Source organism: Spizellomyces punctatus (assembly GCF_000182565.1).
Source record: "Spizellomyces punctatus DAOM BR117 chromosome Unknown supercont1.1, whole genome shotgun sequence".
Taxonomy (NCBI): Eukaryota; Fungi; Chytridiomycota; class Chytridiomycetes; order Spizellomycetales; family Spizellomycetaceae; genus Spizellomyces; species Spizellomyces punctatus.
Window position 1 is genome coordinate 452,457 of NW_015971537.1, and position 24,674 is coordinate 477,130.

General features: G+C 47.0%; 11 protein-coding genes and 2 non-coding genes across 13 annotated transcripts; 7 read left to right on the forward strand and 6 right to left on the reverse strand.

The window, feature by feature from the left end:
* Window positions 1-139: 139 nt before the first annotated feature.
* Window positions 140-2,415, reverse strand: SPPG_00181 (uncharacterized protein). Its single transcript, XM_016748514.1, has 2 exons — window positions 1,607-2,415; window positions 140-1,541 (listed from the first exon to the last, which is right to left on the reverse strand). The coding sequence occupies exons 1-2, from the start codon at window positions 2,264-2,266 to the stop codon at window positions 288-290; spliced, it is 1,914 nt and encodes a 637-aa protein (XP_016612491.1). The 5' UTR covers window positions 2,267-2,415; the 3' UTR covers window positions 140-287.
* Window positions 2,416-3,351: 936 nt separating this feature from the next.
* SPPG_00182 (uncharacterized protein) lies at window positions 3,352-6,171 on the forward strand. The gene is made up of 7 exons (XM_016748515.1): window positions 3,352-4,119; window positions 4,190-4,854; window positions 4,915-4,966; window positions 5,031-5,093; window positions 5,153-5,644; window positions 5,706-5,798; window positions 5,869-6,171. The coding sequence occupies exons 1-7, from the start codon at window positions 3,547-3,549 to the stop codon at window positions 6,148-6,150; spliced, it is 2,220 nt and encodes a 739-aa protein (XP_016612492.1). The 5' UTR covers window positions 3,352-3,546; the 3' UTR covers window positions 6,151-6,171.
* A 112-nt stretch (window positions 6,172-6,283) lies between these two features.
* Window positions 6,284-6,355, reverse strand: SPPG_10005. Its single transcript has one exon. It is a non-coding gene; the product is annotated as a tRNA-Ala (tRNA).
* On the forward strand, window positions 6,340-7,551 carry SPPG_00183 (uncharacterized protein). The gene is made up of 5 exons (XM_016748516.1): window positions 6,340-6,498; window positions 6,557-6,749; window positions 6,812-7,005; window positions 7,065-7,164; window positions 7,231-7,551. The coding sequence occupies exons 1-5, from the start codon at window positions 6,469-6,471 to the stop codon at window positions 7,374-7,376; spliced, it is 663 nt and encodes a 220-aa protein (XP_016612493.1). The 5' UTR covers window positions 6,340-6,468; the 3' UTR covers window positions 7,377-7,551.
* SPPG_00184 (uncharacterized protein) lies at window positions 7,410-9,175 on the reverse strand. The gene is made up of 2 exons (XM_016748517.1): window positions 7,958-9,175; window positions 7,410-7,888 (listed from the first exon to the last, which is right to left on the reverse strand). The coding sequence occupies exons 1-2, from the start codon at window positions 8,675-8,677 to the stop codon at window positions 7,679-7,681; spliced, it is 930 nt and encodes a 309-aa protein (XP_016612494.1). The 5' UTR covers window positions 8,678-9,175; the 3' UTR covers window positions 7,410-7,678.
* Window positions 9,176-9,413: 238 nt separating this feature from the next.
* On the reverse strand, window positions 9,414-11,298 carry SPPG_00185 (replication factor C subunit 3). Its single transcript, XM_016748518.1, has 10 exons — window positions 11,115-11,298; window positions 10,976-11,040; window positions 10,780-10,913; window positions 10,630-10,709; window positions 10,491-10,564; window positions 10,269-10,428; window positions 10,117-10,198; window positions 9,916-10,045; window positions 9,728-9,860; window positions 9,414-9,671 (listed from the first exon to the last, which is right to left on the reverse strand). The coding sequence occupies exons 1-10, from the start codon at window positions 11,231-11,233 to the stop codon at window positions 9,572-9,574; spliced, it is 1,077 nt and encodes a 358-aa protein (XP_016612495.1). The 5' UTR covers window positions 11,234-11,298; the 3' UTR covers window positions 9,414-9,571.
* A 631-nt stretch (window positions 11,299-11,929) lies between these two features.
* On the reverse strand, window positions 11,930-13,326 carry SPPG_00186 (uncharacterized protein). The gene is made up of 2 exons (XM_016748519.1): window positions 12,359-13,326; window positions 11,930-12,285 (listed from the first exon to the last, which is right to left on the reverse strand). Exons 1-2 carry the CDS (start codon window positions 13,267-13,269, stop codon window positions 12,093-12,095), a joined length of 1,104 nt encoding a protein of 367 aa, XP_016612496.1. The 5' UTR covers window positions 13,270-13,326; the 3' UTR covers window positions 11,930-12,092.
* Window positions 13,327-13,469: 143 nt separating this feature from the next.
* Window positions 13,470-15,809, forward strand: SPPG_00187 (AGC/PKA protein kinase). Its single transcript, XM_016748520.1, has 8 exons — window positions 13,470-13,840; window positions 13,915-14,059; window positions 14,145-14,313; window positions 14,373-14,571; window positions 14,629-14,693; window positions 14,757-15,030; window positions 15,093-15,290; window positions 15,352-15,809. Exons 2-8 carry the CDS (start codon window positions 13,948-13,950, stop codon window positions 15,358-15,360), a joined length of 1,026 nt encoding a protein of 341 aa, XP_016612497.1. The 5' UTR covers window positions 13,470-13,840; window positions 13,915-13,947; the 3' UTR covers window positions 15,361-15,809.
* A 322-nt stretch (window positions 15,810-16,131) lies between these two features.
* SPPG_00188 (uncharacterized protein) lies at window positions 16,132-18,066 on the reverse strand. The gene is made up of 7 exons (XM_016748521.1): window positions 17,978-18,066; window positions 17,828-17,896; window positions 17,722-17,751; window positions 17,536-17,653; window positions 17,324-17,470; window positions 16,967-17,265; window positions 16,132-16,908 (listed from the first exon to the last, which is right to left on the reverse strand). Exons 1-7 carry the CDS (start codon window positions 18,038-18,040, stop codon window positions 16,471-16,473), a joined length of 1,164 nt encoding a protein of 387 aa, XP_016612498.1. The 5' UTR covers window positions 18,041-18,066; the 3' UTR covers window positions 16,132-16,470.
* Window positions 18,067-18,257: 191 nt separating this feature from the next.
* SPPG_00189 (uncharacterized protein) lies at window positions 18,258-20,053 on the forward strand. Its single transcript, XM_016748522.1, has 4 exons — window positions 18,258-18,514; window positions 18,623-18,742; window positions 18,805-19,647; window positions 19,718-20,053. The coding sequence occupies exons 1-4, from the start codon at window positions 18,311-18,313 to the stop codon at window positions 19,778-19,780; spliced, it is 1,230 nt and encodes a 409-aa protein (XP_016612499.1). The 5' UTR covers window positions 18,258-18,310; the 3' UTR covers window positions 19,781-20,053.
* Window positions 20,054-20,376: 323 nt separating this feature from the next.
* Window positions 20,377-21,892, forward strand: SPPG_08821 (uncharacterized protein; the record flags this gene model as incomplete). Its single annotated transcript, XM_016756959.1, has 7 exons — window positions 20,377-20,547; window positions 20,622-20,697; window positions 20,770-21,269; window positions 21,330-21,390; window positions 21,465-21,499; window positions 21,563-21,731; window positions 21,795-21,892. The coding sequence occupies 7 exons, from the start codon at window positions 20,377-20,379 to the stop codon at window positions 21,890-21,892; spliced, it is 1,110 nt and encodes a 369-aa protein (XP_016612500.1).
* Window positions 21,893-22,189: 297 nt separating this feature from the next.
* SPPG_08822 (uncharacterized protein) lies at window positions 22,190-24,165 on the forward strand (the record flags this gene model as incomplete). The annotated part of the gene is made up of 11 exons (XM_016756960.1): window positions 22,190-22,296; window positions 22,361-22,472; window positions 22,547-22,716; window positions 22,782-22,917; window positions 23,000-23,142; window positions 23,205-23,347; window positions 23,404-23,514; window positions 23,583-23,642; window positions 23,706-23,794; window positions 23,854-23,931; window positions 23,986-24,165. 11 exons carry the CDS (start codon window positions 22,190-22,192, stop codon window positions 24,163-24,165), a joined length of 1,329 nt encoding a protein of 442 aa, XP_016612501.1.
* Window positions 24,166-24,518: 353 nt separating this feature from the next.
* Window positions 24,519-24,590, forward strand: SPPG_10006. The gene has a single exon. It is a non-coding gene; the product is annotated as a tRNA-Ala (tRNA).
* The last annotated feature ends 84 nt before the right edge of the window (window positions 24,591-24,674 follow it).

Sequence of the window (24,674 nt, forward strand, 5' to 3'; positions counted from 1 at the left end):
AATTATTGGACCATCATCGACGAGTTCAATCCGTGCAAGCAACTCATTTTCAAGGGGGACACCCTTTTCTTGTGAATTACACCAGCGGCATTGCTATGCTGGACATCAGCCAAGTACCATATTCGGAGCAAAAAAAAGATGTTGCAAAAACAGCTCATTTTATTTACAGTTCAAAATGCGATCGAGTATTCCACTCGTCAAGAAAAAATGTATCGGATAAATTAGACTTCTGTCACAGTTGATATATGTACATTCACTTCAAACACACAAGAGCCTCTGATCTCGCTCTAAAAGGCAAAGCCCGACATTGGCTGGTTAGGCGAAGACCCATTCATTTGTTGAATATGTTGAGGTGTCACGCCAAACAAGTGTCCCTGCATCGCCGCTGCTGCGGCGGGATGGATGTGTTGGATTTCCATTCCTTGCGGGTGCATTGCGTACGGATGCGGTAGGTATGCCATCGTCATTTGAGCTTGCGGGAGATTGTAGTGCGTGTGTTGTTGAGGGTGAGGGAGCTGGATGAGTCCTTGTGGGTGTTGATGATGGGCCGCCATCGTCGGCATCTGTGCATGGGAGAGGTTGTGGACCATCGGGGAAGCAGGGAGGGAATGCGAACGTTGATGCAGAGACGTGTGACTTTGGTGCATCATTGGAGATACATTGGCGTGCATCATTGGCGATGCAGGCATAGAATGTGTGTGCATCTCAGGGCCATAGTCCATTCCAGGTAGCGAGGGTGCAGGGGATCCAGCCTTGCCGCTAAACTGGCCGCCGTGGATCTTCATGTGCTGCGACAGGTTGTCGGAGCGGGAAAATCCTTTGGCACAGTTTTCAATAGGACAGACATATGGTTTTTCGCCAGTGTGGCAGCGCATATGACGACGTAGGTGTTCGTAGCGCTTGAATTTTCGGCCGCAAGAGTCAAAGGTGCAGACATAGTTTCGCTTTTCCTCTCCTTCTTTGCTCCGAAGAGGGGAAGATGTGACAGGCTCCGGAGTAGAGACACGTCCTGAATTGTATCCCTTGCTCAAGCTGAACAGCGACTGTGCTCGTCGCCGTTGCTTGTAGTTTGGAGAACCTTCAAAGAGAGAGAACACGCCAAACAAGCCCGGGTTACCAGCCCCAGGTTGCTGTGGAACAATGTACTCTCCGTCGGCGGTGTGGAGGGCATGGACTCCGTCTTCCGATGTCACAGAAGACATGGACGGAGAGTTACCAGTCGACATTTGCGGTGATGCATGAGTAAGGTATGGCGTGCCAGCCGCCGAGTGAGGAGATGAGTTCATTGGGTTGAAGACGTATCCATTTGGACCTTCCTGCGGCGGAGCAGGAGCGGCGCCAATAGGGGAATCGTTTATCCACTCATCTAGTACCACCGTGCTCTCTCCTGGTCCACTCATAGGATCAGGTTTGAGATGCAAGGTTGGAAGGCATTGTTGTTTAGCCAACTCGAGTGTGGGAATCAACGGCATTGGATTGATGGCAACTGTGGTCGGCTCAATTCCCAAGGCTTCGCGCTTGAGATCCCGCTCTAGCGCATCCTGAAAAGAGAGGAATCGTCAGTCGCAAGTACATGGACTTAAAACAAGAGATAGCATACACATACCATAAAGAGACGATCATGAGGAACCGAGAACCAGTAGAAAACTTTCTGCTTCTTTTGAGTCCGGATGCAGTTGTTTTTATACAGCATCTCGAGAAACTCTGATCTTGGCTCTTCCAGAGTCGCATCAATCCCAGGCTTTAGATTTCTCAAATCCGAGAAAACGCCCTCTTCAAACTTTTTCACATTCTTGACGGGACGCCCAAATCCTTGGAATCGAAACATCAGAGAGCGAACAATATCTGTTCCCGTGATGTGGAACAAGTTGTTCCAGAGGACGCAGGAGATGTGTTCACCATTTGGCAAAGCAAATCGCTTGATGGTTTGTTCAGGATCCCAATTTGTCGGGGCGGTCGCCAAAAAAAGTTTTAGCCGATCCAAGAGTTCAGCTGCGGAAGAGTCGGCGGCTGTAGGGTTGGTGGAAGGAGCGTTTGATGGTACAGTTGCATGGGACAGAGCGGGAGAGGCAGAGACTACGGATTCCGAGATCGAACCTCGGTGTCCAGCATGTGATTGCTGTTGTTGCTGCTGCTGCATGTGCTGTGTCGAGGATTGTTGGTCTTGCTGTTCATCGTGTGTATAATTGTGATGCTCGATTTTCTGATGCAAAAGGTCTTGCTGGTCGTCGTGTTGCTGCTGCTGCTGGTGCTCTTCTGGCGTCATGTTTTGAAGAGCCTTTTTTTTCAATCTTGACACAGTGCAGCTCTTGTCCGGAAGGCGGTTTTGTACTAGTTGTGTTTTGCAAGAGAATAATAACAAACGAGGAGATGCCTCTTGTTTGAACGATGGCAGGAATGAAGACGGGGGGAGGAAGGAAAGCCCAAAAGGTCTAATAAGCTGAAATCTGGCGCAGAGTCACAAAACCACAAGGTAAAACGGGGCGGCCACTCCGCTTTGAATTTCCCAAACAGCCGCACAAAACAAAACACCTCCTTGCAAAAGGGGGGGAGGAGAAGAGAAAAACGATGAGGGGCGGAAAGCGGCCGAGCCTCTTTATATCCACTCCTTCTTTCCTTTGAGCAAGAAATGGCCGCTTTGCGACAGCGTTTTAAACGCCACGCGCACAAAATTTGATGGGGGCGCGTCATTGATTGGTGCAACGAGAGGAAAAACAAATTTGAATTATCGGGGACCCCCCGTCTTGTTTCACGTCTGGGCATCATCCCCCAACGATACATCCCAAAATGGTCAAAGATCTGGGCATCTGGGTAACCATAGGCCTTGTGGGTTTGAATGCAGTGGGAGGGGCGCTCATGGGCAACATTTCCAGATGCACAAAGCAACGGGAAACCAGCCTTTGGGCACTCTTTATTTGGGGATCTCGGAGGGGACTATCGTCCTTTTTGTTTGCACACACCCACGCAACACACGCGACACCCAACTGACGATAAACCCACAGGCGTCTTCTGCCAAAAGGCGTCTGCCCCCAAAAGTGCCGTTGCATTCAATGTGTTGCATTCATGACTCGCGTGTGCAATATCTTTTTCTACTTAACGGATGCCCAATATTGTTTGGGTGCTATAAATAGCTACACGTGACTACAAATATACCTTATTTTGGCAAACACAAGAGGGAGCGCCGCCATCTTGGGAAGTTGGGATGCCCCTCCCGACGCCACAGCACCCGCCGGTTATCACAAGATATCACATGAGCGAGCGTTACACGTGCTAATGCATTAGAGCCAACCCTTTCGGCGGTGCTGGAATGCGGATGGAACCTGCACATTATGTCAAGATGCGCTTTTGGGAAAAAAGTAAGGGCGATGCAAAAAACCCAATTAGCGGCATGACGGCTGCCGCTGGTCTGCTCTCGCTGGGTATCTGCGCTTGCAAGTAGAAAGGAAACCGACGACGATACGGCAAGTCGCTGATATACGAACGCCTGTATTGGACGCTTGTGCGGAACCTTGTTTATTCAAGTAGCTATAAAACTCTTCGTCGACCATGGAGAAACCTCTACCTGCACCTCCTCTTATCACTACGACTGCTGCTGTACAAGTAGAGCGACCTGTGATCAAGCAACGTGTGACATCCTTGCCCAGCGGTGGCCTGGTGGCCATATCTCAGCCGGAAAATGACAACCCTCTCCCTCCGCCTTCTCCAGGGTTAAGTCACAGCTCCCTTCAGTCCCTGAGTGACGACGATGCCGTGTCGAGTGAAGAGGACGATATTGCACATATGCCGATTGGGAGTCAGGGGGAACTACAAGATGGATCTTCTCAAGAAGAGCTAAATGGTGTAGAGGACAAAGAGATATTGAACGAGGAACCTACGAGCGACGCCCATGAATTAATGCCTGCAGGAGAAGTAACTGAAGATCCAAGAAGCGACACTGGTGATTCAGAAACTGCAAGAGACGTCCTCCCAGGCGTCCCCCCACCCGACCATGTTCCATCACATGCCGCAGATCCCACAGCTCCACGTCCACCTGTCCGGATGTATAGACCATTGCCAATTCCACCTGACGCCCGACCCATGAATCCGCATATGCATGCGCCGGGTGCTCATCCTATGACAGTAAGTATACAGAAAGCGAGCATGGGTCATTTTTCCGATGAAATATACTAATACTGGGACCCTGGAATAGACTTTCCCTCCACATCAACAAGCAATGAATGCTCCGTCACCCGTGGCCCACCCATTTTCCCCAGGTCAACATCCTGGCTTCTATCCTTCCGGTCGGCCCTTACCACCACCACCTTTGGGCTGGCATGGCAGTCATCCTCATGCATACTCTCCACGACCATATCCACATCAACCACATTTTGGCCGTCCCAGTGGATTTCCGGCTCCGCCTGGTCCTCACATGCACTTTCACCATCCCCATGATTCTGCTCGCCCTATCCACCATGGCCAACATACTGGTCGTCCATTCCACCATCATCATGATACAAGTCGCCCTTTGCAGCATCCCCAAGATGCCGCATTTCGTCATCCTCAGGTTCCGCCTCAAGCACCGTCACTGCGAGCGCCGAGCCCACCATCCGACTCAGTTCCGCGATCCTCTTTTGAGGACAATGAAGACACGAGCACCTTATCAAGTTCTCTCTCAGGTCTTGACGTGAGCTCAAACGTTTCGGGGACAGATTCTGAAAATGCCCCCAGACCAACGTTTCGAAAATTGACCTTGAAACGACAAAAGGAAGCAAACAGGGCATCTGTGATGAAAGTATCGTTTGACCAGACGATTGCAATGTATAGAGAAAATGCATTGAAGAGCGGGGATAGCAGACTCAAGTACGAGTTTGCAAAGTAAGTGACCATCTTCTCCAAATTTGGCGTGCGACTTAGTTTCTGATTTTTGGCTTGTAGATTTTGTATTGAGGAGAGTGCAAAGTTAACTGATTCAAAATCAAAAGAGATGGTACGGGCCGCATCTTTCCTCTTCTATGATACGATTCTATTCACTTATACGATCTGATTTTTAGATCATGGATGAAGCCTTCGCATTACTAAAGGAGCTTTCCAAATCAGGCAATCCGGATGCAATGGTAAGGATCGCAGAGAACGTGGTTATTCTGAGGCGTCGATCTTACTCCAACTTATAAAGTACACACTGGGACAAGCCTACCTTGACGACCAAAAGTACGCTCTCGCGCATGCGCAACTAGTGCAAGCAGCAAAACGCTCGCACGCCGGAGCCTGCTACCTTGTCGCCAAATGCTCAGAAAAAGGCCTCGGCACCAAAAAATCCAATCGTGTGTCACTGGACTTTTACAACAAGGCTGCCCAAGCAGGGTTCAAACCCGCCTTGTATCGTCTAGGCATGATTGAATTGCGAGGGGAACTAGGGATAAAACGGGACGTGAGGAAGGCGGTCATGTGGCTGAAAAGAGGAGCTGCCGTCGCTGACAAAGAACATCCACAACCGCTTTTCCAACTCGCCCTCATATTTGAAGCCGGCGTACCACCTCATATTCAACAAGATGAAGGCTATGCCCGAGGATTACTCATTGAAGCCGCAGGATTGGACTATGCCCCAGCTCAATACAAACTCGGCTGCTGTTACGAGTTTGCTAGAGTCGGATGTCCCCGTGATCTGGTATGTATCTCATTAGAGCCATTTCCCTTAACCCCCTGTTATTAACTCTTTTCGTATCCAGCGAGAGGCTATCTATTGGTACCGAAAGGCTGCAGAAAACGGGGACACGGATGCAGCGTTTGCTTTGGCGGGCTGGTACCTTCAAGGCTGTGAGGTAAGCAGATCGGAATCACTCATTTTCTCTAAACAGGAATAGCAATGCTCACACGTTTGTATCCCTCCAGGGCGTTCTAGAGCAAAACGATCACGAAGCTTACTCTTGGACTTATAAAGCTGCCTTGAAGGATCACGCAAAAGCACAGTACGCCATTGGGTACTTTTGTGAGACAGGCATTGGCTGCACGCAAAACATGGAAAAGGCTGTACGGTGGTATCGTCTGTCCGCGAGACTGGGCGATGAACGGGCGTTGGCGAAAGTTGGACATGAGGCTCCTAGTGCAACGTCATCTGTGTCTTCGGCAACGAAGGAAGGAAAGGGACTTTTTGGGTTTCTGGGCAAGAAGTAATATTATTTCATCATAGACAAATGATTTGTATCATTCCTGCTGTTGAGTTCTTGTCTAAGTGTCAGATAGATGGCCCGAGAGGAAGCTAATCTAAGGTCAGCTCAAAAACAAAAAAACGAGTCAGGACCATTAATGGAGGTTGCGGGGCTCGATCCCGCGGCCTTCCGCATGCAAAGCGGACGATCTACCACTGATCTAAACCCCCGACGCTAATCTCTGCGCTAGCTCTTCCTCAATAAAATATCCGAACGCCCGTCCAGGGCTCCCTTTCTCATTGCACACCTTTTGTAGAGTTTCAGGAATGCCTCCCCGACCACCATGACCATCGTCTCAAAAAACCGTCTAAAGGTGAGCATCCACAGCCCAGAGATCCTCTTGCAAACCACCCTGCTCACTACCCATGTAGAACGTCTCACACTCCCGACCCATCATCTACGGCTCCTACGCCGCCCTCTTAAAAACCGGCGAAAAACGCGCTGACCCCTCCCACACACACAAATGGACCGTGTACGTCAAAGGAATCCAGAACGAAGATCTCGCAGTGTTTATCAAGAAGGTATCATTTAAATTGCACGAGAGTTTTGAGAACCCTTTACGAGGTACGCTATGTTATCGTGCGCATCCGTCTGATCACCCACCTATATATTGACTTTGTTAATAGTCATTGAAGCCCCGCCTTTTGAAGTACACGAGACGGGATGGGGCGAGTTCGACATTGCCATCAAGATATACATCCACGAAGAACTCGAGTCAGTGAAACACATTCAATTGCATCATACCCTCCAATTATACCCAAAGGAAGACGCTGCAACCGCATCAAATAAGCCAGTCGTATCTGAGCATTATGAGGAGATTGTATGTTTGCGGTTGAACCATTATTGTGAATGAGGTCTTATTTGTTGTCTCGTTGGTAGGTGTTTAATGAACCGACTGAAGAAACGTACAATAAACTATCGGCAAACCCACCGCCGATGCTAACTGGCGCCAAGCGGGAAAAAGTTACTCATAGTTTCAGTAAGTAACAGAATCCTGTCTTGTTGCTGTTTAGAAAGTGGAATCTTATTGTTCATTCCCTGGCAGCGCCGCACGCCGAGCAAGAGGAGCTCAAAAGTTTGAGAGAAGCAAATGAAAAAGTCCTGCAACAACTAGAGAATGAGAAGACTCGTTTGCAGGCTGCAGAGGATGAGCTGGAAACTTTGAAACGACTGGTGGGGGATGACGTTTGACAAGATGTTCTTGCTACGATCAGTCCTGCGGTATGGGCAAGTGCGGTTTGATTACCAGTGTACATATACATAGCATTTTCCGCCTATGCAAACATACATATATAGCAGTCGTCATCACAATGGCGCGCAGGCTATCTGTGAAAGCTTTATCAAACCTCTAATTTCAGGAGCAACAAACATTTCTCGCTTGCAAAAAAAAAAAAAAAAAAAAAAACAAAATATAACCTGAGACATCAACTGGACGCAGGCGAGTTTGTAAGCCAGCCTCCTTTTGCCATTCCTCACAAGCAACATCAGCCTATTCACTTCCCAACCTCCAACCCCAACCTTGTTCGCACACCCTCCAGCACCTTCTTGACACGCGCCAGTGCACTTTCCGCATGGCCCTTCCCCGCTATAACTCTGCAATCACCAGAAGTGTATGGCGGAACAATTTCGATTTCGTCCATAACGATTATGGAGCGTTTACGCCACGTTGTTGGCAGCGTTTTAGAAAGGTTGTCAAAGATGTCCTGTGAGAAGGACGTAACGTCAGTACAAAGATGGACAGCCGTGGCAATGGGGTGGATACATGACATTACCTGCGCCTCCGCCGGGACTCCCACACCTATCCTCGCAACAGCCGCATGTTCACGGGCAACTAGCTTATCGAGAGGGACCTGACCCACCGGTACCAACAATGGAAGGGGCTGCGGAACCTTGCTCTGCTTTCCCTTTCGACCGTTCTCGCCGTCCAGTTCGTCGTCTCCCAAACGTGCAAGAGGCTCCACTTCCTTAATGTGGTTCAGCTTCACAACATGGAAATCAAACTTGAGTGCTCCATTCTGGATGCTTGAACCGTTTGCCATCGCAGAAGAGGTATAGGCAGAAGAAGCGGATGATGATGGTTTCTTTGGCGGCGGTGGGGAAGACGAGGAAGACCGGGAGGCGGCAGCTGCTGCGGCGGCGGCAAAGCTCAAGGGCCTGCCGTTTGACTTGGGCGCAGCTGCAGGTGTAGGTGACGTCTCACTGGCAGACTGACTTGGCTTTCCAGGTTCAGGTGAGGCACTCGGTTCCGACGACAAGGCTTGCAAAACCATTACTCCCAGAACAGTATCATATGCATATATTAGCCCTTCATACACATCCTCATTGAGCGTCACAAGCCGAACCCAGATGCCGACTGCACCAGAGGGATCCAGACCGACCAAACTGCTTGAGTCGGGAACGGACGTTGCGGCTTCAGAAGATGGTGTAGCGGGCTCATCATCCTGATGAATCATTTCATCAATGATCGTTGGAGCTGCAGCTCCGCTGGCCATGGTTCAGCGCGAGGTCACCAGGCTCTGAGAGAGAGAGACACAGAGACCGAGGAATACAAAGAACGGATGGGCTAGCCAATCCAGACGCGATAAATGAGGGAGATCGTTGCTTGGATAGGGAGAATTCCCAGCTGTTCAAAGATCTTCCGCCAATAGCGTTGTAGTAACACACCGAACTGGTCCCAGGGTACACTTGCAGCGGTTACAGTCTACCACAAAATCCTGAACGTGCGCCGTATACAGGAAAAACACACAAGTGATGGGATTGGACCAAGGCGCCGGCGACGTCAGTCAGTCATCCACCCGATATGTATCTCCTTCTTCCCCACTCCGTCCTAGTCACAGCGTTCTTGACTCGATACGGACGAGGTCTACTTCTGACCAGAGATGTGCTGTAGATCCCCTCTGTCGTCAAACTCACTGGAACACGCCTACTTAGGGCAGGCTCATATAATCCCCAAACGGCAGCGGGGAGTCCGCATATTAGGCGCGCCTTGTTGCCATGGCTTGCGGCATTATGTAAGTGGACCTCCACAGCGCTGACCCCATTGATGAAGGAAAGTCCCAAGTTTACTGAAGGGGACGAACAATAAAGGTGAAGAACATATTCAGGACACAAATAGGATGCGTCGGTGATGTAGAGCTCATGATATAAATTGGTAAAAATGCAAGCAGTAGGAATCATCTATGCATATATAGCAGCAGGCTTCAATGCCAAGGAAACCATCCAATACTACTCTATAGATTCTCCATGTTTGACTGCGTCCATTCCAGAAACAATGTCTGATGCCCGCCAAGGGTAAACTTGTACCTCACTTTCCCTGGTCAATTTGGTCAGGCATTCTATGTAACTATTAATGATTTCGATATTTACATCCGTTCATCCCATGATCACTATGTACTGAGCTTTGCCGCCAAGTCGCATCCGATTCTAAATGACCCCACTAGAGCTCCTAGCTGGATCTTCTCCGAACAGCTTGTTGATAAGTTGTACCTAAAGATGATAGGTGAGGTGGGTCGAGACTTTTCGTCAGTACACGGCGTACTCACTCTATCTCTGCCATTTTATCCAAAAGAACGATTCGAACAGGTGGTGGCAGCTCAGTCACAGCCACAACGTCGTGCAATTCCGTAATAATATCCGCCAATGCCAGACCTTTCGTAATCCGCAACTGCTGAATGTCTAGGAAGATGACTTAGTGATAGCTCTTGGACACAGTCTCATTTTGCGGACGTACTTTCATAAGCAGTCGCAAAATCAGAATTCAGTAGCCACTCAGCAATTTGGTTAATGTCGGCGGGAAGAGGAGATCCTGTGCACAAATACACAGCTTGCTCTGTAACTGGTGAAAATGCTGCATGGGTGGCCTGTCCGAGCCGTAAGGCAGGATCTGTCAGGAGAGGTCGATTGGATCCAAATACAGCTGCGATTTCAATACCTGAAGTATGTTCAGAGCCCGTCGCATGTCACCCAACGATAGTTTCAGTAGAGCTTGTCGACCATCATCCGTAATATCAATGCTAGAGGAAGCAGCGAGTGCAATGTCAACAAAGACGGAACAGATTGACTTCGCAATACACGACCACATACCCTTCTGCTCCAATGACATAATCTAGCCGCGTCTTTATTTGGTCCTCCTTCAGAGGAGAGAAGCGGAATCGAGTACACCGCGATTGGAGAGCAGGTATAATCTTTCCTACGTAGTTGCATATAATGCAGAACCTGACGTTGCGGGTGTACTTCTCAATAACTAGTTTGACACCACTATTGTAAGCCCTGACTCGTTCATCAAAGATTAACCAACTTCCTTACTTCGTCGCAAAGCATTCTGCGCCACTTGTGTCATTGCATCCGCCTCATCTAGAATAATGAGCTTAAACCCTGAACTGGGTTGGACAGCGTTGTGGTTGGCAATTATTTGAACACTAACTCAACCGCGAGAGAAGCATACCTAAAGATCTTCTTAGTACTGGCAAAGGTCTTGATTTGCTCCCGCACAACATCAATACCGCGCTCGTCGGAAGCGTTAAGCTGAATATAGGGACATCAGTTTCATGCATTTACGTATTGGCCACAATAGGATATTGCGTGGCCTGCGTACCTCCAACATCATGGATTTGTATCGAGGCCCATAAAGCTTCCTAGCGCAAGCAAGAATGGTAGATGTTTTCCCAGTGCCCGGAGGTCCGTAAAATAGTAGGTGTGGAAGTCGGTTTTCGTCAATGAAACGAGATACTACGTATGAATGGCGATGAATATACGGCATTTTTAGAACCATGATTAGATCATATACATACTAGTACTAATTATATCCTTATGAGAAATCAGGTCATCAAGGCTCGCCGGTCGGTACTTTTCTACCCTTTAGAATACCAAGAATTGGTGATTGAGAACTAGTGGATAAAATACTACTCCTTTTGAAAGTCCGAAGCTCACCAAGGCAGGTTATCTCGTTCTTGACCCAAGCTCGATATCACAGCCTTCCCTTTGCCTTTCATCCCACCTGGTTTTGATAAAACCGGGGGCGTATCCACGTCCATAGGATCTCCCATCATTGCTAAAGTCGCTCTGAGATCACAAACCGTTGGAAATCCCAGCGATGTCCGATCGGGAGTTTCCACGTGATCAACATTAATGCTATTCACATTCTAACCTATCGGCCTCATGGGGGTTGCCCGTCAACTACTTTACTTGCATCACTTTTAAAAAAGCTAGTCGAGTAATGTCTGCAGGGAGGTTTTACAGTGCATATTATATGCGCTCTTCCTTATCCCCTTTACTCCGTTCTCCAAGATTTGGAAGATGTCGTCCTTTCGCAACGTCTAGCACGACGCCCCGTGGTTGGCGAAAGTATGCCGGCTACTTCCGTGACCATCCAGGTTCTCATTTGGTCTCCTTTGCCCTCCTCCACGAGCTTACAGCCGTCCTCCCCCTGCCGATCATTTATTTGCTCCTGTCCACTTATGATCTCCCCATACCCTTCCCTGAAGCGGTACTAGCAGAGGGAAATAAGAGAATGAGCAGAATGCTGGCAACTTTCGGTTGGGGCCCAATAGAGGAGGGAAGCCAAGTCATGCTTCATATGGCAACAAGCTATGCACTTGTCAAAGCGGCTATGCCATTGCGCATTGGATTGTGTTTCTTCATGACGCCGTGGTTTGCAAGGTGTGTACCAATCACTGATAACCACTTCCCGGTCAGGTTGCTTAATGGTAGCATTACTGCAGAGTCGCGGTCGTGCCTGTGCAGAATTTGGTGAAGCGTATCAAGACATGGTAAAAACCATCTAATCTCTTACTGCCGATATCAACAGTATTATCCCTACCCAAAACAAAATTACAGTTTGTGCTATACACAGACAAATGATACTGTACAATCAATCGTAATACCTATATACCAACTAGTACTGATACTCTAATACTGCTCATGAGAAGACTCCTTCCAGGGAATTGAGAGCTGGGATGCGGTCAAGATGACATGTGGATACTGCTTTTGCCATCTATCCGTACACCCGTGCAGATCCGGGCACTGATTTATAACAAGATCTGAAAGGCTGGTGCAGTTTTCCAATATATCTGCAACGAGGGTAGGACGAAGACGTCTGAATCTAGATGGCCAAAAGAGAGTGGGCGTTAGTGGTACCCTTTGTTGGAAGGTTCGTAAGACGAGCTTGAGCTTACCGAAAGATGCCAGAAATGTCCAGCCAACGAAGTCTCTTTTGGCAATGTTGAGCGACTCCTTGTAGTCCCTCCCACTTTACGCTTGAAAACGAGAGATCTACTTTCGTGAGCTCAGGGAGCTTGGCCAATGCTTCAGCAAAAATAGAGTCGCCAAACTGGCACCCAGAAAGACAAAGATAGGACAAGTGTGTGCAACGATGCGAGATCATGAGCAGTAAAGGAGAGACAAATCTATGTTCCCATACTCCGTAAGGTAAAGAGCTCTCGAGAAGGCTGGCAGCGATAGCCACGCTATTTGGGAGCGCTGCAGGCTGTAGAGTCGGGGAGGCAGGTGCGGAACTCGATGGTGTGCCAGGGGCGGATGAGTTTGGGGTTGGAGTAGGGGTAAATGTGGGTACAGAGGCGGTAGGTGCCGATCGGAAGCCGAAATCAATGCCCTTAACCAAGATAGCCAGGTCAGGCACAAAGTGACCGTTATATGCTTTCGTCGACGGTAGTGACAGCTCCGGTATCTCAGCAGCCGGTGCAATAGGACTTGTGGAGTGATGATCTTCGTCGATAGCGATTGCTTGCAGCTTCCCAGTTATCCAACGCATTTCAACGGCCAGCTCTGCATTTTTGGTCCCACAGAGCTTGGCAGCAAAAGAATTGCGCTGTCGAATCGACGTAAATACAATACACTTGTACAGGGCGCGTACAGCAATCGCATGCCATGCTTTGGAAACCGTCAAAAGAGGATAAATGTCACCCGTCTTTTCAAGGTGTGCAACAACGAGTTCCCAGATCTCTGTAGGAATTGGTCTTGAAGGCGCCCGCCGGCTTGCAGGATGACTGCATGACACAAGTTTGCGTGAGGAAGGAGGTGTAGGAGGAGGAGTCAGAAGATGAGCTGCACTGAATCTTCCAGTCATTGTGATGGCGAAAAATGTTGAAAATGAGATGGGCAAAAGTTGATGCCCAGAAGCTCTTTGCAAATCCAAAGCGCTGTCATCGGGCGGTGTGCCGTTTTCATTTATCTATAAATAGATACATGGACGGTTGGCCAATCATTACTGAAGCCACGTGTTCCCGCCTCTCCTCCCACCATCGGACTTTCCCCCGATCTCGCAAAAAGGAAACGGACTTTTGAAGCGCATGGACAGTTATCTGGTTGCCTAAAAACCGCACTTGACGTTGACGCACGGCCTGGTTCTACGCTCCGCACCATCGCCATTTCGACGGGTTAACGTCGCCGTACTGGCTTTGGAATCGTCGCAAAGACGGTGGACTGTTCGAAGCACTGGTAAGACAGTGATCTGTAGAACGTGAGCGAAACCACGTCCTCAAGCGAGGTCCAGCTCGCTTGCAACGACACTTGTTTGGAGTACTTTTTGGAGAGCTTTTGATTGTCCAGAAGCACCTGGACTTGACTTCGACACCAACCCGAGCGATAGTCGAGCAATCTGAAACGTGGGGTGTACCGCTCCATTTGAACCCTTGCGTGTGAGTGTCCTTTGTGGGACATTCTTTGTTCGGATATTTGCAGACTGCTAAATCTATTCCGAAACGGAACTCAGACGAACGTGCGGTTGTCTTCCGCGAGTGGAGACATGTCTGCCATGTTATCGGCAAAGTCTCCCGCACAAGCGGAGCAGGGACCAGCAACCAACGGAGTACATCTAGGCTACAATTTAAGCGACTTTGCTCTGTTAAAAACTTTGGGTAAGTGAGCCCCGCCTTCCGTAACGTAAGTAATGGACGAGTTGTGACCCATCGGATACTTTGCGCTTGTCCGTGACATATATAGGCACTGGGACTTTTGGACGAGTATATCTCGCGAGATACAAGAACACGAACCAGTACTACGCCGTGAAGGTTTTGAAAAAGGTGGAGGTTGTCCGCCTAAAGCAGGTGGAACATATCAATTCCGAAAAGCAGATTTTGGCTCAGATCAAGTTCCCGTTTATCGTAAACATGTAAGTTTGGTCAAAAAAAAGTGGACTGGAATATTGTCCAACCTTTCTCCTTTTCAAAGGCTCTGTACCTTCCAAGATGAGACGAATCTTTATATGCTGCTGGAGTACGTAGTTGGGGGAGAACTGTTCTCGCATCTCCGGAAGGCGGGAAAATTCAGCAACGACATGACACGATTCTATGCGGCGGAGATTGTTTTGGCAATAGAATACCTGCACAGTCTTAATATCATTTACCGTGACCTCAAACCAGAGAATCTGGTGAGAACCGTCGTGACTGGATTGCGGTATCTTCATTGCTGACCTTCGTTTATCTAGTTATTAGACGATAGAGGACACATCAAAATCACTGACTTTGGATTCGCGAAGAAGGTGGACGACAGGTTAGTTCTTTTTGCCTGAATCACCTCATGGATTGAAATTGACTCGCTAATCGTTGTCCTTAGAACGTGGACTCTGTGTGGCACTCCGGAATATTTGGCTCCAGAAATTATTCATAGTAAAGGCCACGGTAAAGCGGTGGATTGGTGGGCGCTCGGCATTCTCATCTTTGAAATGCTTGCCGGCTACCCGCCTTTTTTCGATGACAACCCGTTCGGTATCTACGAAAAGATCCTTGCCGGCAGGATTGTCTTCCCAGCGCATTTTGACGCCAACGCAAAAGATTTAATCAAGCGATTACTCACAGCCGATAGGACAAAACGGCTAGGGAATCTAAAGGTATTGTGGGCTCGACAGCAACTCACGTATATAGCACGCTCAAAATGCGTACGCATTACTAGGACGGATCAGAGGACATTAAGCGACACAAATGGTTCCGTGGCGTAGATTGGCAGGCACTTTTGAATAGGGCCGTTCAGGCGCCCATTGTTCCGGTGATATCGCATCCGGGCGATACGCGCAACTTTGAATCATATCCAGAGTTGATGGAAGAAGACCAGCAATTGCAGGGAGTGGATCCTTTCCGGAATTTGTTTAAAGTATATCATATCCGATTACTAGTGTTAGGCATTCTCTTTGATACTTACAGTCATTTTCTAGGATTTTTAAGAGCCGACAAATCTTGCTCCGTTCTTGCTTCATTTCAAGCCGAATGACGCGACGACTGTTGTCTGTGGGCTCTGTAGGATACTGAACAAGCGATGGTGCACAAGGGCAAAGGAAACAAGGCTGAACATTGTATTTAGGAGCGGCAAACCTTTTTCTTGAGTTGCCTTTTATCGTTTCTTTTATTTTATTTGTAGAGGATTGTTGCATATTTAAGAGACTATTGTTGAACAATGCGATCATCTCCCGTTGCAAAATATGAGGCGAGGATGGAATGGAAGAATAGTTAACTGTTTGGTCGGAAGAGGCCCAAGGAGATATATTAAGGCAGAGTATAAAGTGTAATTTAGATACGACACTGGTGGGAGACGTATATATTCCATGAATCCTTTGCAATGCTGCGTCCAAAAAAAGAAAAAGGAATGTTAAATTACAGCTTCTGTTGATTTGGGAGACATTCTCTAGTGATGTGGCAGCGGGTACGAAAAGGGTTTGTCGTAGCAATTTCATCGCGGTTCAAAACGGCTCAGTTCAATGTCGTGCAGGCATACGGGAGGACGAGGATGGTGGTTGTAGCTCGCGGTAAAGGCGCCCAGCGGAGAAAAACACAATGTTCGTTAATATCTGCTGACCAGCGTAAGATGATGCAGAACGGCTTGGTCTTGATGACAATCTCCCGTAGAGCTATTTGTAAACTCTAGACCACCATACATCTTTTCGATGATGTGGAAGACTTGTGTACAATAAATGGAGCAGGGGAAGCCGGCCCTTGTAGTCACTGCTGATGAAAAATCGCATGAAACGTCAATTAGTGGTGGAAAGGATCATAGGTTCTATGAGGGGGTTTCCGTTGCACAGTGATATGTAAGGCGGTACTGGGCAATGTCATCCTGACGCCGCTGAGCACGAGCATTCATCTACTTCCGTATTATGCTATCTATGAGGCAATCATGTCGAGCAACTAGTTCCAAATGGGGTGATACAGCAATCCCAGCGGTAAAAAGGGCACTAGACAAGTCAAAATGAAGGCCACTATTCGACTTTTGATGCGTGATTTGATTCTTGGAAGGGATTCTCACAAACATGCAGAAAAAATAAACTCATTATGCCACTTCAATCATCATCACCATCGTCGTCCAATCCTTCCAAATCTTCTCCCTCGAAGAGGTCTTCTGCCACATCCACCCCATTCGTCTTGCTACTGAGAGCTTCGCCTTCTTTTGACTCGGTAGAAGGACCCTGAGATCCATTTGGTGCCCCGTTCGTGGGCGGTATTTCCCCTTCATCCCCACTATCATCTCGGAGGTATTCCTCCATGGCGCCATCCTCATCATCTTGGTCGCCGATAGCCCATTCAGGGTTGAAATCGAATAGCTCTCTTCCAGAAAAGGTCATTCCGCTCTTCATTCCAGCTTTGTACTTGTCGTACGCATCCTTCTTTTTCTTCGATTGCGCCTCCGCCTCCGCCTTTTCCCTTGCCTTTCTGTCAGCCTTCCACGCTGCAAACGACTCGGCAGTTACAGGTGTCAAATTGGTTCCCAGTTTGTGTCGCTGGACAGTTGCATGTTAGTACTCCATGTCAAATACCCACACTGTAGCCTCACAGTACCTCAGTCTCCAGGAAGTCTTCAATACTGATTTGGTTTTCCCGCTCGGCTTCCTCACGCGCCGCTCGCTCCTCTGGTGTCTCCTTCTTTTTGAGAACAAAACCAGGTGGCAGAGCGTGCCGATATTTACATTGTTTGCCTCCATTCGGACATTCCCAGAACCATCCGTACTTTCTCGACTCGATCGCTTCCAAGAAAAACTTGCATACAATGTCCGTCGGCTTGTTGAGGTTATCGGTTCCGCCGTGTTTCTGATTGACAGCATCCTCCAATTTGGCTTGATCCCAATTATCCATTGTGTCTGACAGACCAACGTAAGAAAACGGTGTCGTGACAGAGAAGCGGTTTCTGCTACCTACCATCTTCCTTATCACGGGCATCTGTGTATATATCCGCTTTCGCTGCTTTCCGTTCTACGTCCAGATCGTGAGAAAACTTGCATCGTGTACCTTTCTGACATTGTCCTGCCTTGAAAAATGCACAGACGATCGTCTTCGGGTCCACTCCTATATTGGCAGCTTTCAAAATACCGTTCTTGTTATTTTGCAGAAATTCCTAAAAGCCTACATACCGAAAGGAACCTTTTGCTGAATTTGGACCGGTTTGAATAGCTCCGCTAGTTCAGCCTTTTTTGCAGCTTCAGCAGCCTTTTTGTCCGCAACCGTAGCCTTTCTTGCTTCTGCTTCTTTCTAAATTACCCATTGATATCACCCTTTAGAAATTTTAAAACATTGTCCAGGTTTCGTATGCATCGTACCTTATCCTTTCGGTTTCCGGCCGAAGAAGCCTGATCAGAACGAATCTGGTTATAAAACCGCTGGCGAGAGATAGTAATATGAAAATGCTAGAGCTTCCGCACATACCTGTTGCTGTACTTGCTGGACGTATCTATTGACCTTTGCTGATTTGTTCTTGTTTTTAAGACCAAATGTCTTCCAACCCCACAAGTTAGTTTCTTTCATAAAGCTCTGATTCACACATTCAGAGTGGGTCAATTAACGACTTATGCTCACCTTATCCTCTACAGATTTCTGCTTGGCTTTTTGCTCTGCCTTGGGGGCCTTCTTTGGAGGCATGTTTGTGGAGTTCCAGGCAATGTAGGTTCAGAGCTGTGTGAGGTTTCTGCCCAAGATTCCCGAAATTGACTGTGCCTCTTACTCACGTGATTTTGTGCGATAAAGTGCGGCTCCAGTCACACTCCAATGGACTCAATGCTCGCGTCACACCCTTCGGACATCACCGATTTGCATCACACGCGTCGTCCCCCCCCCCCCCCCCCCAGCGTGCTGCGCATGGGTTTTTATTCCCCTTACTGAACAAAATCCGGGAGGTTTGTCATCGTTCAGATGGTTCATCATCTAACTCACGACTCCCCAAATGCTGTTCAAGAACTCTTCCTTGATAACCAGAAAATTCCAACCATTCGTCATTTGCTGTCTCCGGACGCGGCCACGTCTCTTGCCGAGTATGTGAATCTAACGCATTTGAGCCTGAACAATTGCGGTCTAGGATCATTAGAGGGGTTTCCAGATTTACCGCATCTTCAAAAGGTGAGTATGTGCTTACGCAGTACGTTTCGTCAAGTCGATTGGTTTGTTAGCCGAGGAATATGACCTGAATGTGCTTCCTCGTTGCTTGTTTGGATTCATTCGTCGTAGCTGGACCTGGGGGACAACAAAATATCGGGTGAACTAGAGGCATTGAGCAACCTTCCCAGCCTTGAATTTTTGGATTTGAGCAACAACCGTCTGGATAGCATAGCTTCCTTGCAACCCTTGGTAGGCAGCACAATGTCGGGAACTTTCCAGAACCAGTTTTCTGACTAGTGCAATGCTTGCAGCTACATCTACCGTCCCTCCGTCACTTGAATTTGCTTGAATGTGATGTTACGAAATCGAGCGGGTATCCCCAATCTGTCTTCACGTTGCTTCCCCACCTCGTCTCATTGGATGACAAAGACCGTAACGGGAACGAAGTAGACACATACAGCGAGGAAGATGACGAGGAAGAAGAGGAAGAACCTGATTTGGAAGAAGAAGATATTTTTGAAGAATTTGATGAGGGAGCAGGTCCTGAGGATGATTTTGACGAACTTGAGGAGCAAGTTCAGGAACCTACAGAGGCAGACTTTGACGAGGATGAGGATGACGACAATGATGACGAGGGTGAGGCTGAGGGTGATGATGATGTTGAAGGTGACGAAGATGAAGATCTTGATGATGAAGACGAAGTAGATGATGATGATGATGGGGACGATGACGATGATGGAGAGCAGGGGGAGCAAGACGGTGATGACGAGACGGGATACCCAGATAGAGGCGGAAAAGGACTACCAAGCTCGACAATTCACGCGCTTGACACGGACGACGACGATGGTATAGGCAATGAAGAGACAAACGAAGGAGTTTTTGGGGACGATTTTGGGGATGAGTTTTCAGGCATCGGTCTAGAAGCTGATTTATCATATCTTACCAATCAAAATACCACGGAAACAGGGGAAGAAGCGTTAAATCTGAACGATTTTGGGGAAGCGTCGGGGGATGAAAGGGGGGAGTCTGACGAGGACGACAGGATTGCGCAAACTACTCCAGGGTATGTTCCGCAGGGTCATAAACGAAAGCGGAATATTGGAGAAGAGTTTGGGCTTGGGTTGGATAACTTTATGGATAACAATGGCGATCAGGTGAGAGCACTTTTGCGATACGAGAACGAGTTTTCTCTTGATTTTAACCAAAAACAAAATTCGGATACAGCTTGGAGATTTTGTGAATGATTGGGAAGAAGGAGAAGATCCTGCCTTCAAAAAAATAAAATAAATTGAATATCTCAGCGTCTGTGGACGCGACAATAAGGGTTGTTACACCCTTTTTGCTTTGGATAGTGTAAATCCTGCCCCAAAGATTGACAGTCGATAATCTGTTGCACCGTCAGAACGTCGGTTTAGATTTAGGCAGATTACAAAATGCTAGTCATTGTAGGCGAACAGCTATGGCGATTTTTGACAAGAAAACTAGAAAAGGCTCGATCCCTAATTCACAATGATAGCCATCAAAGGCACATCAACGAGCAATACAGAAATTTAACGCCAATTTACAAATTAACGAGCAAGTGCAAAAGTATAATACCAATTTACAACCTCAATAGAAGTCGGAAAGTCCTTGTGTATAGCATGGGCAATATCTGCATGGTAGTTGCGAATCCGGTTATTAAAGCCAGTATAAAAACAAATGACCGACCCTGATTGAGAAATGAAATCGTGGCAATACGTTGCTTACATAACCATCGGAGGTTCGCCCTCAAACAAGGATATCGCCAAGAAAATCCTTTAAAGCTTGGCTGGTCAAACGTCCTAAATACTTGCAAAACTTGGCTGGTCAAAAGTGCCGACTATCGTTTGGATAGTAACTTTATCATGGAGATTCCGACTTCAAATGCACGAAAAAGAAGCTCTATGGAGAGTCAGATACCTCCTCCCTGGTTGAAAAGGTTATCATCGGTAGGAGAAGCTGGAGGGAAAGACGACCAAGTAATGATAACAGTCCGAAAAGATGGAAAACGGGAGATTTTAGTTCATTATGACCAGGTGTTTGCCAATCATTTTATATTTTGGGAGAGTAGTAAACTAGGAACTAACTTATGAACTGAAACTCTTTATAGGATGCAGCGCTTTTGGACGAGATTTTCAGACGGAAGCGGGGTGGAACTGATTATTTAGGTGCTTTGGACTTGTTTTGTAGGTTTACTGTCAAACACAAAGTTTGTAGTAAAAAGTAGGATATTGACCAGTTTACCTCTGATAAAAAAGGTCCGATGGGTGGAGACGCACTAGTAAAAGTCGCATACGCCGATCCAGAAACACATTGGGATACAATCTTGCTTTTCAAGACCGGAAATGCCCGGCACGCAAAGCTTCGGACGGCATTTGAACATGCCCTTCTTTTGGATGGTCTTATTCTCGAGCGGGAAGAGGATGCGCATGAGCCTAGTAGGGCGTATCTGAAAGTCATGGTGCCTTTTGAACGTCTTTGCTGTGAAGCGGAGCGTATGAAGTTAAAAACCCCAATTCAGTCAAGTCAAACAAGTGCAAAGTTTGCTATCCGTCAAGGCAGTATACGTTCAAATAAATTGAATGCGGACGAAGTTTGGTCGGGTATGATTAATTTCATGCGTACGGCTTCTACGAAACGCCAGTCGATTACATTCAAGAAAACGAAATTGGCGGCTTTTATGGGAGGGAATGCTGATGTGTTTGCACCTCAAGATATTCAGTTGGGCTTTTTTAGCAATGCCCAGCGCAACTTATTGGTAAGTACCACAGTAAAGAAATCATTTATTGGACAACTCCACTAATACGGCGTACTTTAGGCCTATAACATTATCGTTCGCGCCAGATTGAAATCTCTCGGCAAACAGTATTCACGGAAAGGTTGCAGACATTTACGGACCATACTATGCGACTCTTACTGTTTATTGACGGTTGTTGTTTGTGTGTTTCTGTAGACTTTCACAAGCTTCTAAACGACGGTGTCTTTACGGTGAGTTTCCGTATAATTGAATTGCATCAGGTAAGTATATCGCACTAAAACCAACAATAATAGGATATATTTCCACTGCACGACGGACCAGCGCGGATGGTGCACCCAACAGCGAAACCAAACCGACGTTCAGAAATGTTTAAATTGTGGAAAATATCGGTATACAAGATTCCTCTAGACGATTTTAGAGATTATTTTGGGGAGCGTATTGCTTTTTATTTTGCATTTTTAGGTAATTGAAACTTTATTGTTGAAAACCCATGTGGTAGATATCCTAATCCGGTGTCGGTTGCAGGTCATTTTGGTCGCTGGTTGAGTATTGCGGCCATAGTTGGCTTGGTGACATTTCTCTATGGATTATCGATGGCGATAAATGCGGGTGCGCTCGAGTAAGAAAAAGTCATTCTTTGTTGCTGCCATCGTCAATTTTTTGCTAAGGTCTGATGGCGAGTTTTCTAGTGCCCACCCAAAAAATATTGCAAGCATCAAAGTCGATAGTGCATTATCCATTATTTTTGATAATCGTTTGACGATGCCGTTTGCTTTTTTTCTGAGTGTTTGGGTAAGTGACTCTTGTTATTTTCTTTCCTGTATTCTCTAACAGCTAACTGAGCATATCACTGCCAGGGTATGCATATCGTTACTGCTATCGAGCATAATTGCGAGCACTATTAGTGAACACAATTACTTATGATAGCAACATTATATCTCGAATTCTGGAAACGACGGAATGTGCGATTGGCATGGTGGTGGGACGTGCTACATTTCGAAAAGGATGAAAGAACACGTCCTCAATGGTACGAGCTTTTTTTTCGTAGCATTCGTCCAACTCTAAAGTTAACCAATAAAGAACGATTACAGGTATGGCACTACTGTCAAACGTAACCCAGTAACCCATCGAAACGAAGCGCATTTTCCAGCGTCACTGCGGCGATTGATACTTTGTGGAACTATTACCGTCATGCTTTCTGCAGTACGTGGACAATTTGGGCAAAACTTTCATGATATGTCAATGCCGAAACCTATAAATACTTTGTCGTTTAACAGATGCTGATTGTTGTGGCCACGATCGCTGGTTTCATCGTAGTCAACGTCTACCTGCGATGGTACTTTGACACGTACCTGCCAGACTATGATCAGTATGCGGGTGCCTTGAGTGCATTGGTTTCATTGGTGGTGATGACTGCTCTGAGACCATGTCTTGTAAGACTTTCAAAGTAAGTAGCCACAGTGAAATTACAATACGTGGGGAATGACCGTATAGATGCTTACTTGTCCAAAGATTTTTGACGGATTTGGAGAATCATAAGACGGAGACAATGTATCAAGACTCTTTAACGGCAAAGAACCTCTTGTTCGACTTTTTAAACACGTTCGGGTCACTGTTTTACATTGCCCTCATGAAAATTTGGATACAGGTTGAGAATCGTATTTCCGAGAGTCAACCCAATTTGGGAATGTCATATCTGAATGGGTCTTTTTTTGCGCTTAACCATATAGGACGGAAAATTGAACATAATGGGTCATACGGAATGGCACGATCAATGCTTGTACGAAAACTGCATGCTGGATCTAACAATTCAAATGGCGGTCGTATTCATGGGACAAGGGTTCTTGGAGCAATTACGAAACTTTATCCTCCCGTATGTACACACATGTATATCGTTGACTGTTTTGTATTTCGACATATTCATCCTACTACCAGGTTCTGGACAGAGTCATGGCGTAAATCCCGTAAAGCACCTTTAAACGCCGAATCAACCGATATGGAAATGAATACAGCCGTGTCCTCGCAGTATGAAGAAGATGCAAAGTTGTTGCCTTTTGGAATGTCTGACGGGTTTACTGGTACGTTACATTAGGACACTTGTAGACTGCCAAGCTTACGCTATTTGGACTTGCAGATGGGTACAATGGGACTGTTATACAGTTTGGATTTATCGTTTTGTTCGCTGTGGCATTCCCTCTTGCGCCATTACTCAGTATCATTCATAACGCATTGCGAATGCGAATAGGTGAGAAGGATGCTGTGATTCATGTTTGTAGTAACCAATCGCCACGACTCATGTTGAAAATATTTTAGACGCATATAACCTTTTGACGAAATTCCGACGACCCTACGCATTTCAAGCTGAGGACATTGGTGAGAATAAATAGTGCACTACTTGTTAGGCATTTGAATAACAACATGAATCCACCGTCTCAGGAATGTGGCACAACTGGTTGGAAGCCGTGTCCTACCTTGCAGTACTCGTCAATGCCTTGACCATCGCCTTTGCATCACCTTATTTTGAGGTTTAGTTCTATTGCACTGTATGATCATTTTTGCTTCATTGCTGACGTCTTGTTAATAGGCCAACTATCTCAATTTACTTGGAGAGAGCACCGAGCGTCAATGGACCTTGCGAATTGCTTTCATCCTGATATTTGAAGTAAGTGTTTTTTCCCTCGTGCAGTGTTTTTTCACGCTCTAACACCTTTCACAGCACGTTGTCTTTGGCATCAAAGCACTTGTTGCATGGTGGATACCCGATATTCCTTATGATGTCAAACACGCGATACAGCGAGAAGAGTACATAAATAAGGGAGAGTTGGATGAAGCAGATGCTGATGCTGATGATGTGGATCCAGATACACTTCGTCAGAATATGTGTCGCATTATGTAATAGGTAAGGCAGCGCTATGAAGGAGAACTCGAGTTTATACCCATAAAAGTTATTTAGAGTAGTGTAGTTGGGTGAACTTTGACGTATTGGATATTTGGAAATAATATTGTATAAGGGGGTCTTAAAAGGCACACGATGTGCGAAATAAATTGAATATGAGAAGAACAGAGCTATCTAGCTGGTGCATGTGCATGTCGTTGAGTAGTGTAACGGTTCTGAGAAGTAACTCCAAATTGCCAGGTAAATACTAGAGTTGCATACTGATGAATCATGGTCGCTCTGTTGGATTCCCACCTGCCCACCGGTACCAGGAGATAATAATTAGTTATATTAACGCTTCCGCAACCACAGTCGGGGGTTTAGATCAGTGGTAGATCGTCCGCTTTGCATGCGGAAGGCCGCGGGATCGAGCCCCGCAACCTCCATTTCCTCATTGCAGTGCCCTCTTTTTGCATCAATTGCCGTCATGGTAAACTGCTGAACACAGGCCCTGTTGTTATCCAGCCATG

Coding starts and splice junctions, on each gene's coding strand:
- SPPG_00181 (XM_016748514.1), bottom strand. CDS start 2,266: ATGACGCCAGAAGAGCACCAGCAGCAGCAGCAACACGACGACCAGCAA. Junction 1,542..1,606: donor CTCATGATCGTCTCTTTATG/GTATGTGTATGC, acceptor CTCTCTTTTCAG/GATGCGCTAGAGCGGGATCT.
- SPPG_00182 (XM_016748515.1), top strand. CDS start 3,547: ATGGAGAAACCTCTACCTGCACCTCCTCTTATCACTACGACTGCTGCT. Junction 4,120..4,189: donor CGGGTGCTCATCCTATGACA/GTAAGTATACAG, acceptor ACCCTGGAATAG/ACTTTCCCTCCACATCAACA. Junction 5,645..5,705: donor TCGGATGTCCCCGTGATCTG/GTATGTATCTCA, acceptor TTTCGTATCCAG/CGAGAGGCTATCTATTGGTA.
- SPPG_00183 (XM_016748516.1), top strand. CDS start 6,469: ATGACCATCGTCTCAAAAAACCGTCTAAAG. Junction 6,499..6,556: donor TCTCAAAAAACCGTCTAAAG/GTGAGCATCCAC, acceptor CTACCCATGTAG/AACGTCTCACACTCCCGACC. Junction 7,006..7,064: donor CTGAGCATTATGAGGAGATT/GTATGTTTGCGG, acceptor TCTCGTTGGTAG/GTGTTTAATGAACCGACTGA.
- SPPG_00184 (XM_016748517.1), bottom strand. CDS start 8,677: ATGGCCAGCGGAGCTGCAGCTCCAACGATCATTGATGAAATGATTCAT. Junction 7,889..7,957: donor GAGTCCCGGCGGAGGCGCAG/GTAATGTCATGT, acceptor TCCTTCTCACAG/GACATCTTTGACAACCTTTC.
- SPPG_00185 (XM_016748518.1), bottom strand. CDS start 11,233: ATGATGGGAGATCCTATGGACGTGGATACGCCCCCGGTTTTATCAAAA. Junction 10,429..10,490: donor GCAGAATGCTTTGCGACGAA/GTAAGGAAGTTG, acceptor GTGTCAAACTAG/TTATTGAGAAGTACACCCGC. Junction 10,199..10,268: donor TATGTCATTGGAGCAGAAGG/GTATGTGGTCGT, acceptor TGCTTCCTCTAG/CATTGATATTACGGATGATG.
- SPPG_00186 (XM_016748519.1), bottom strand. CDS start 13,269: ATGACTGGAAGATTCAGTGCAGCTCATCTTCTGACTCCTCCTCCTACA. Junction 12,286..12,358: donor GACATTTCTGGCATCTTTCG/GTAAGCTCAAGC, acceptor TTGGCCATCTAG/ATTCAGACGTCTTCGTCCTA.
- SPPG_00187 (XM_016748520.1), top strand. CDS start 13,948: ATGTCTGCCATGTTATCGGCAAAGTCTCCCGCACAAGCGGAGCAGGGA. Junction 14,314..14,372: donor TTCCCGTTTATCGTAAACAT/GTAAGTTTGGTC, acceptor TCCTTTTCAAAG/GCTCTGTACCTTCCAAGATG. Junction 14,694..14,756: donor GCGAAGAAGGTGGACGACAG/GTTAGTTCTTTT, acceptor CGTTGTCCTTAG/AACGTGGACTCTGTGTGGCA.
- SPPG_00188 (XM_016748521.1), bottom strand. CDS start 18,040: ATGCCTCCAAAGAAGGCCCCCAAGGCAGAGCAAAAAGCCAAGCAGAAA. Junction 17,897..17,977: donor AGAAATCTGTAGAGGATAAG/GTGAGCATAAGT, acceptor TGGGGTTGGAAG/ACATTTGGTCTTAAAAACAA. Junction 17,654..17,721: donor CCGGAAACCGAAAGGATAAG/GTACGATGCATA, acceptor TGGGTAATTTAG/AAAGAAGCAGAAGCAAGAAA.
- SPPG_00189 (XM_016748522.1), top strand. CDS start 18,311: ATGGTTCATCATCTAACTCACGACTCCCCAAATGCTGTTCAAGAACTC. Junction 18,743..18,804: donor TAGCTTCCTTGCAACCCTTG/GTAGGCAGCACA, acceptor CAATGCTTGCAG/CTACATCTACCGTCCCTCCG. Junction 19,648..19,717: donor TGGATAACAATGGCGATCAG/GTGAGAGCACTT, acceptor ATTCGGATACAG/CTTGGAGATTTTGTGAATGA.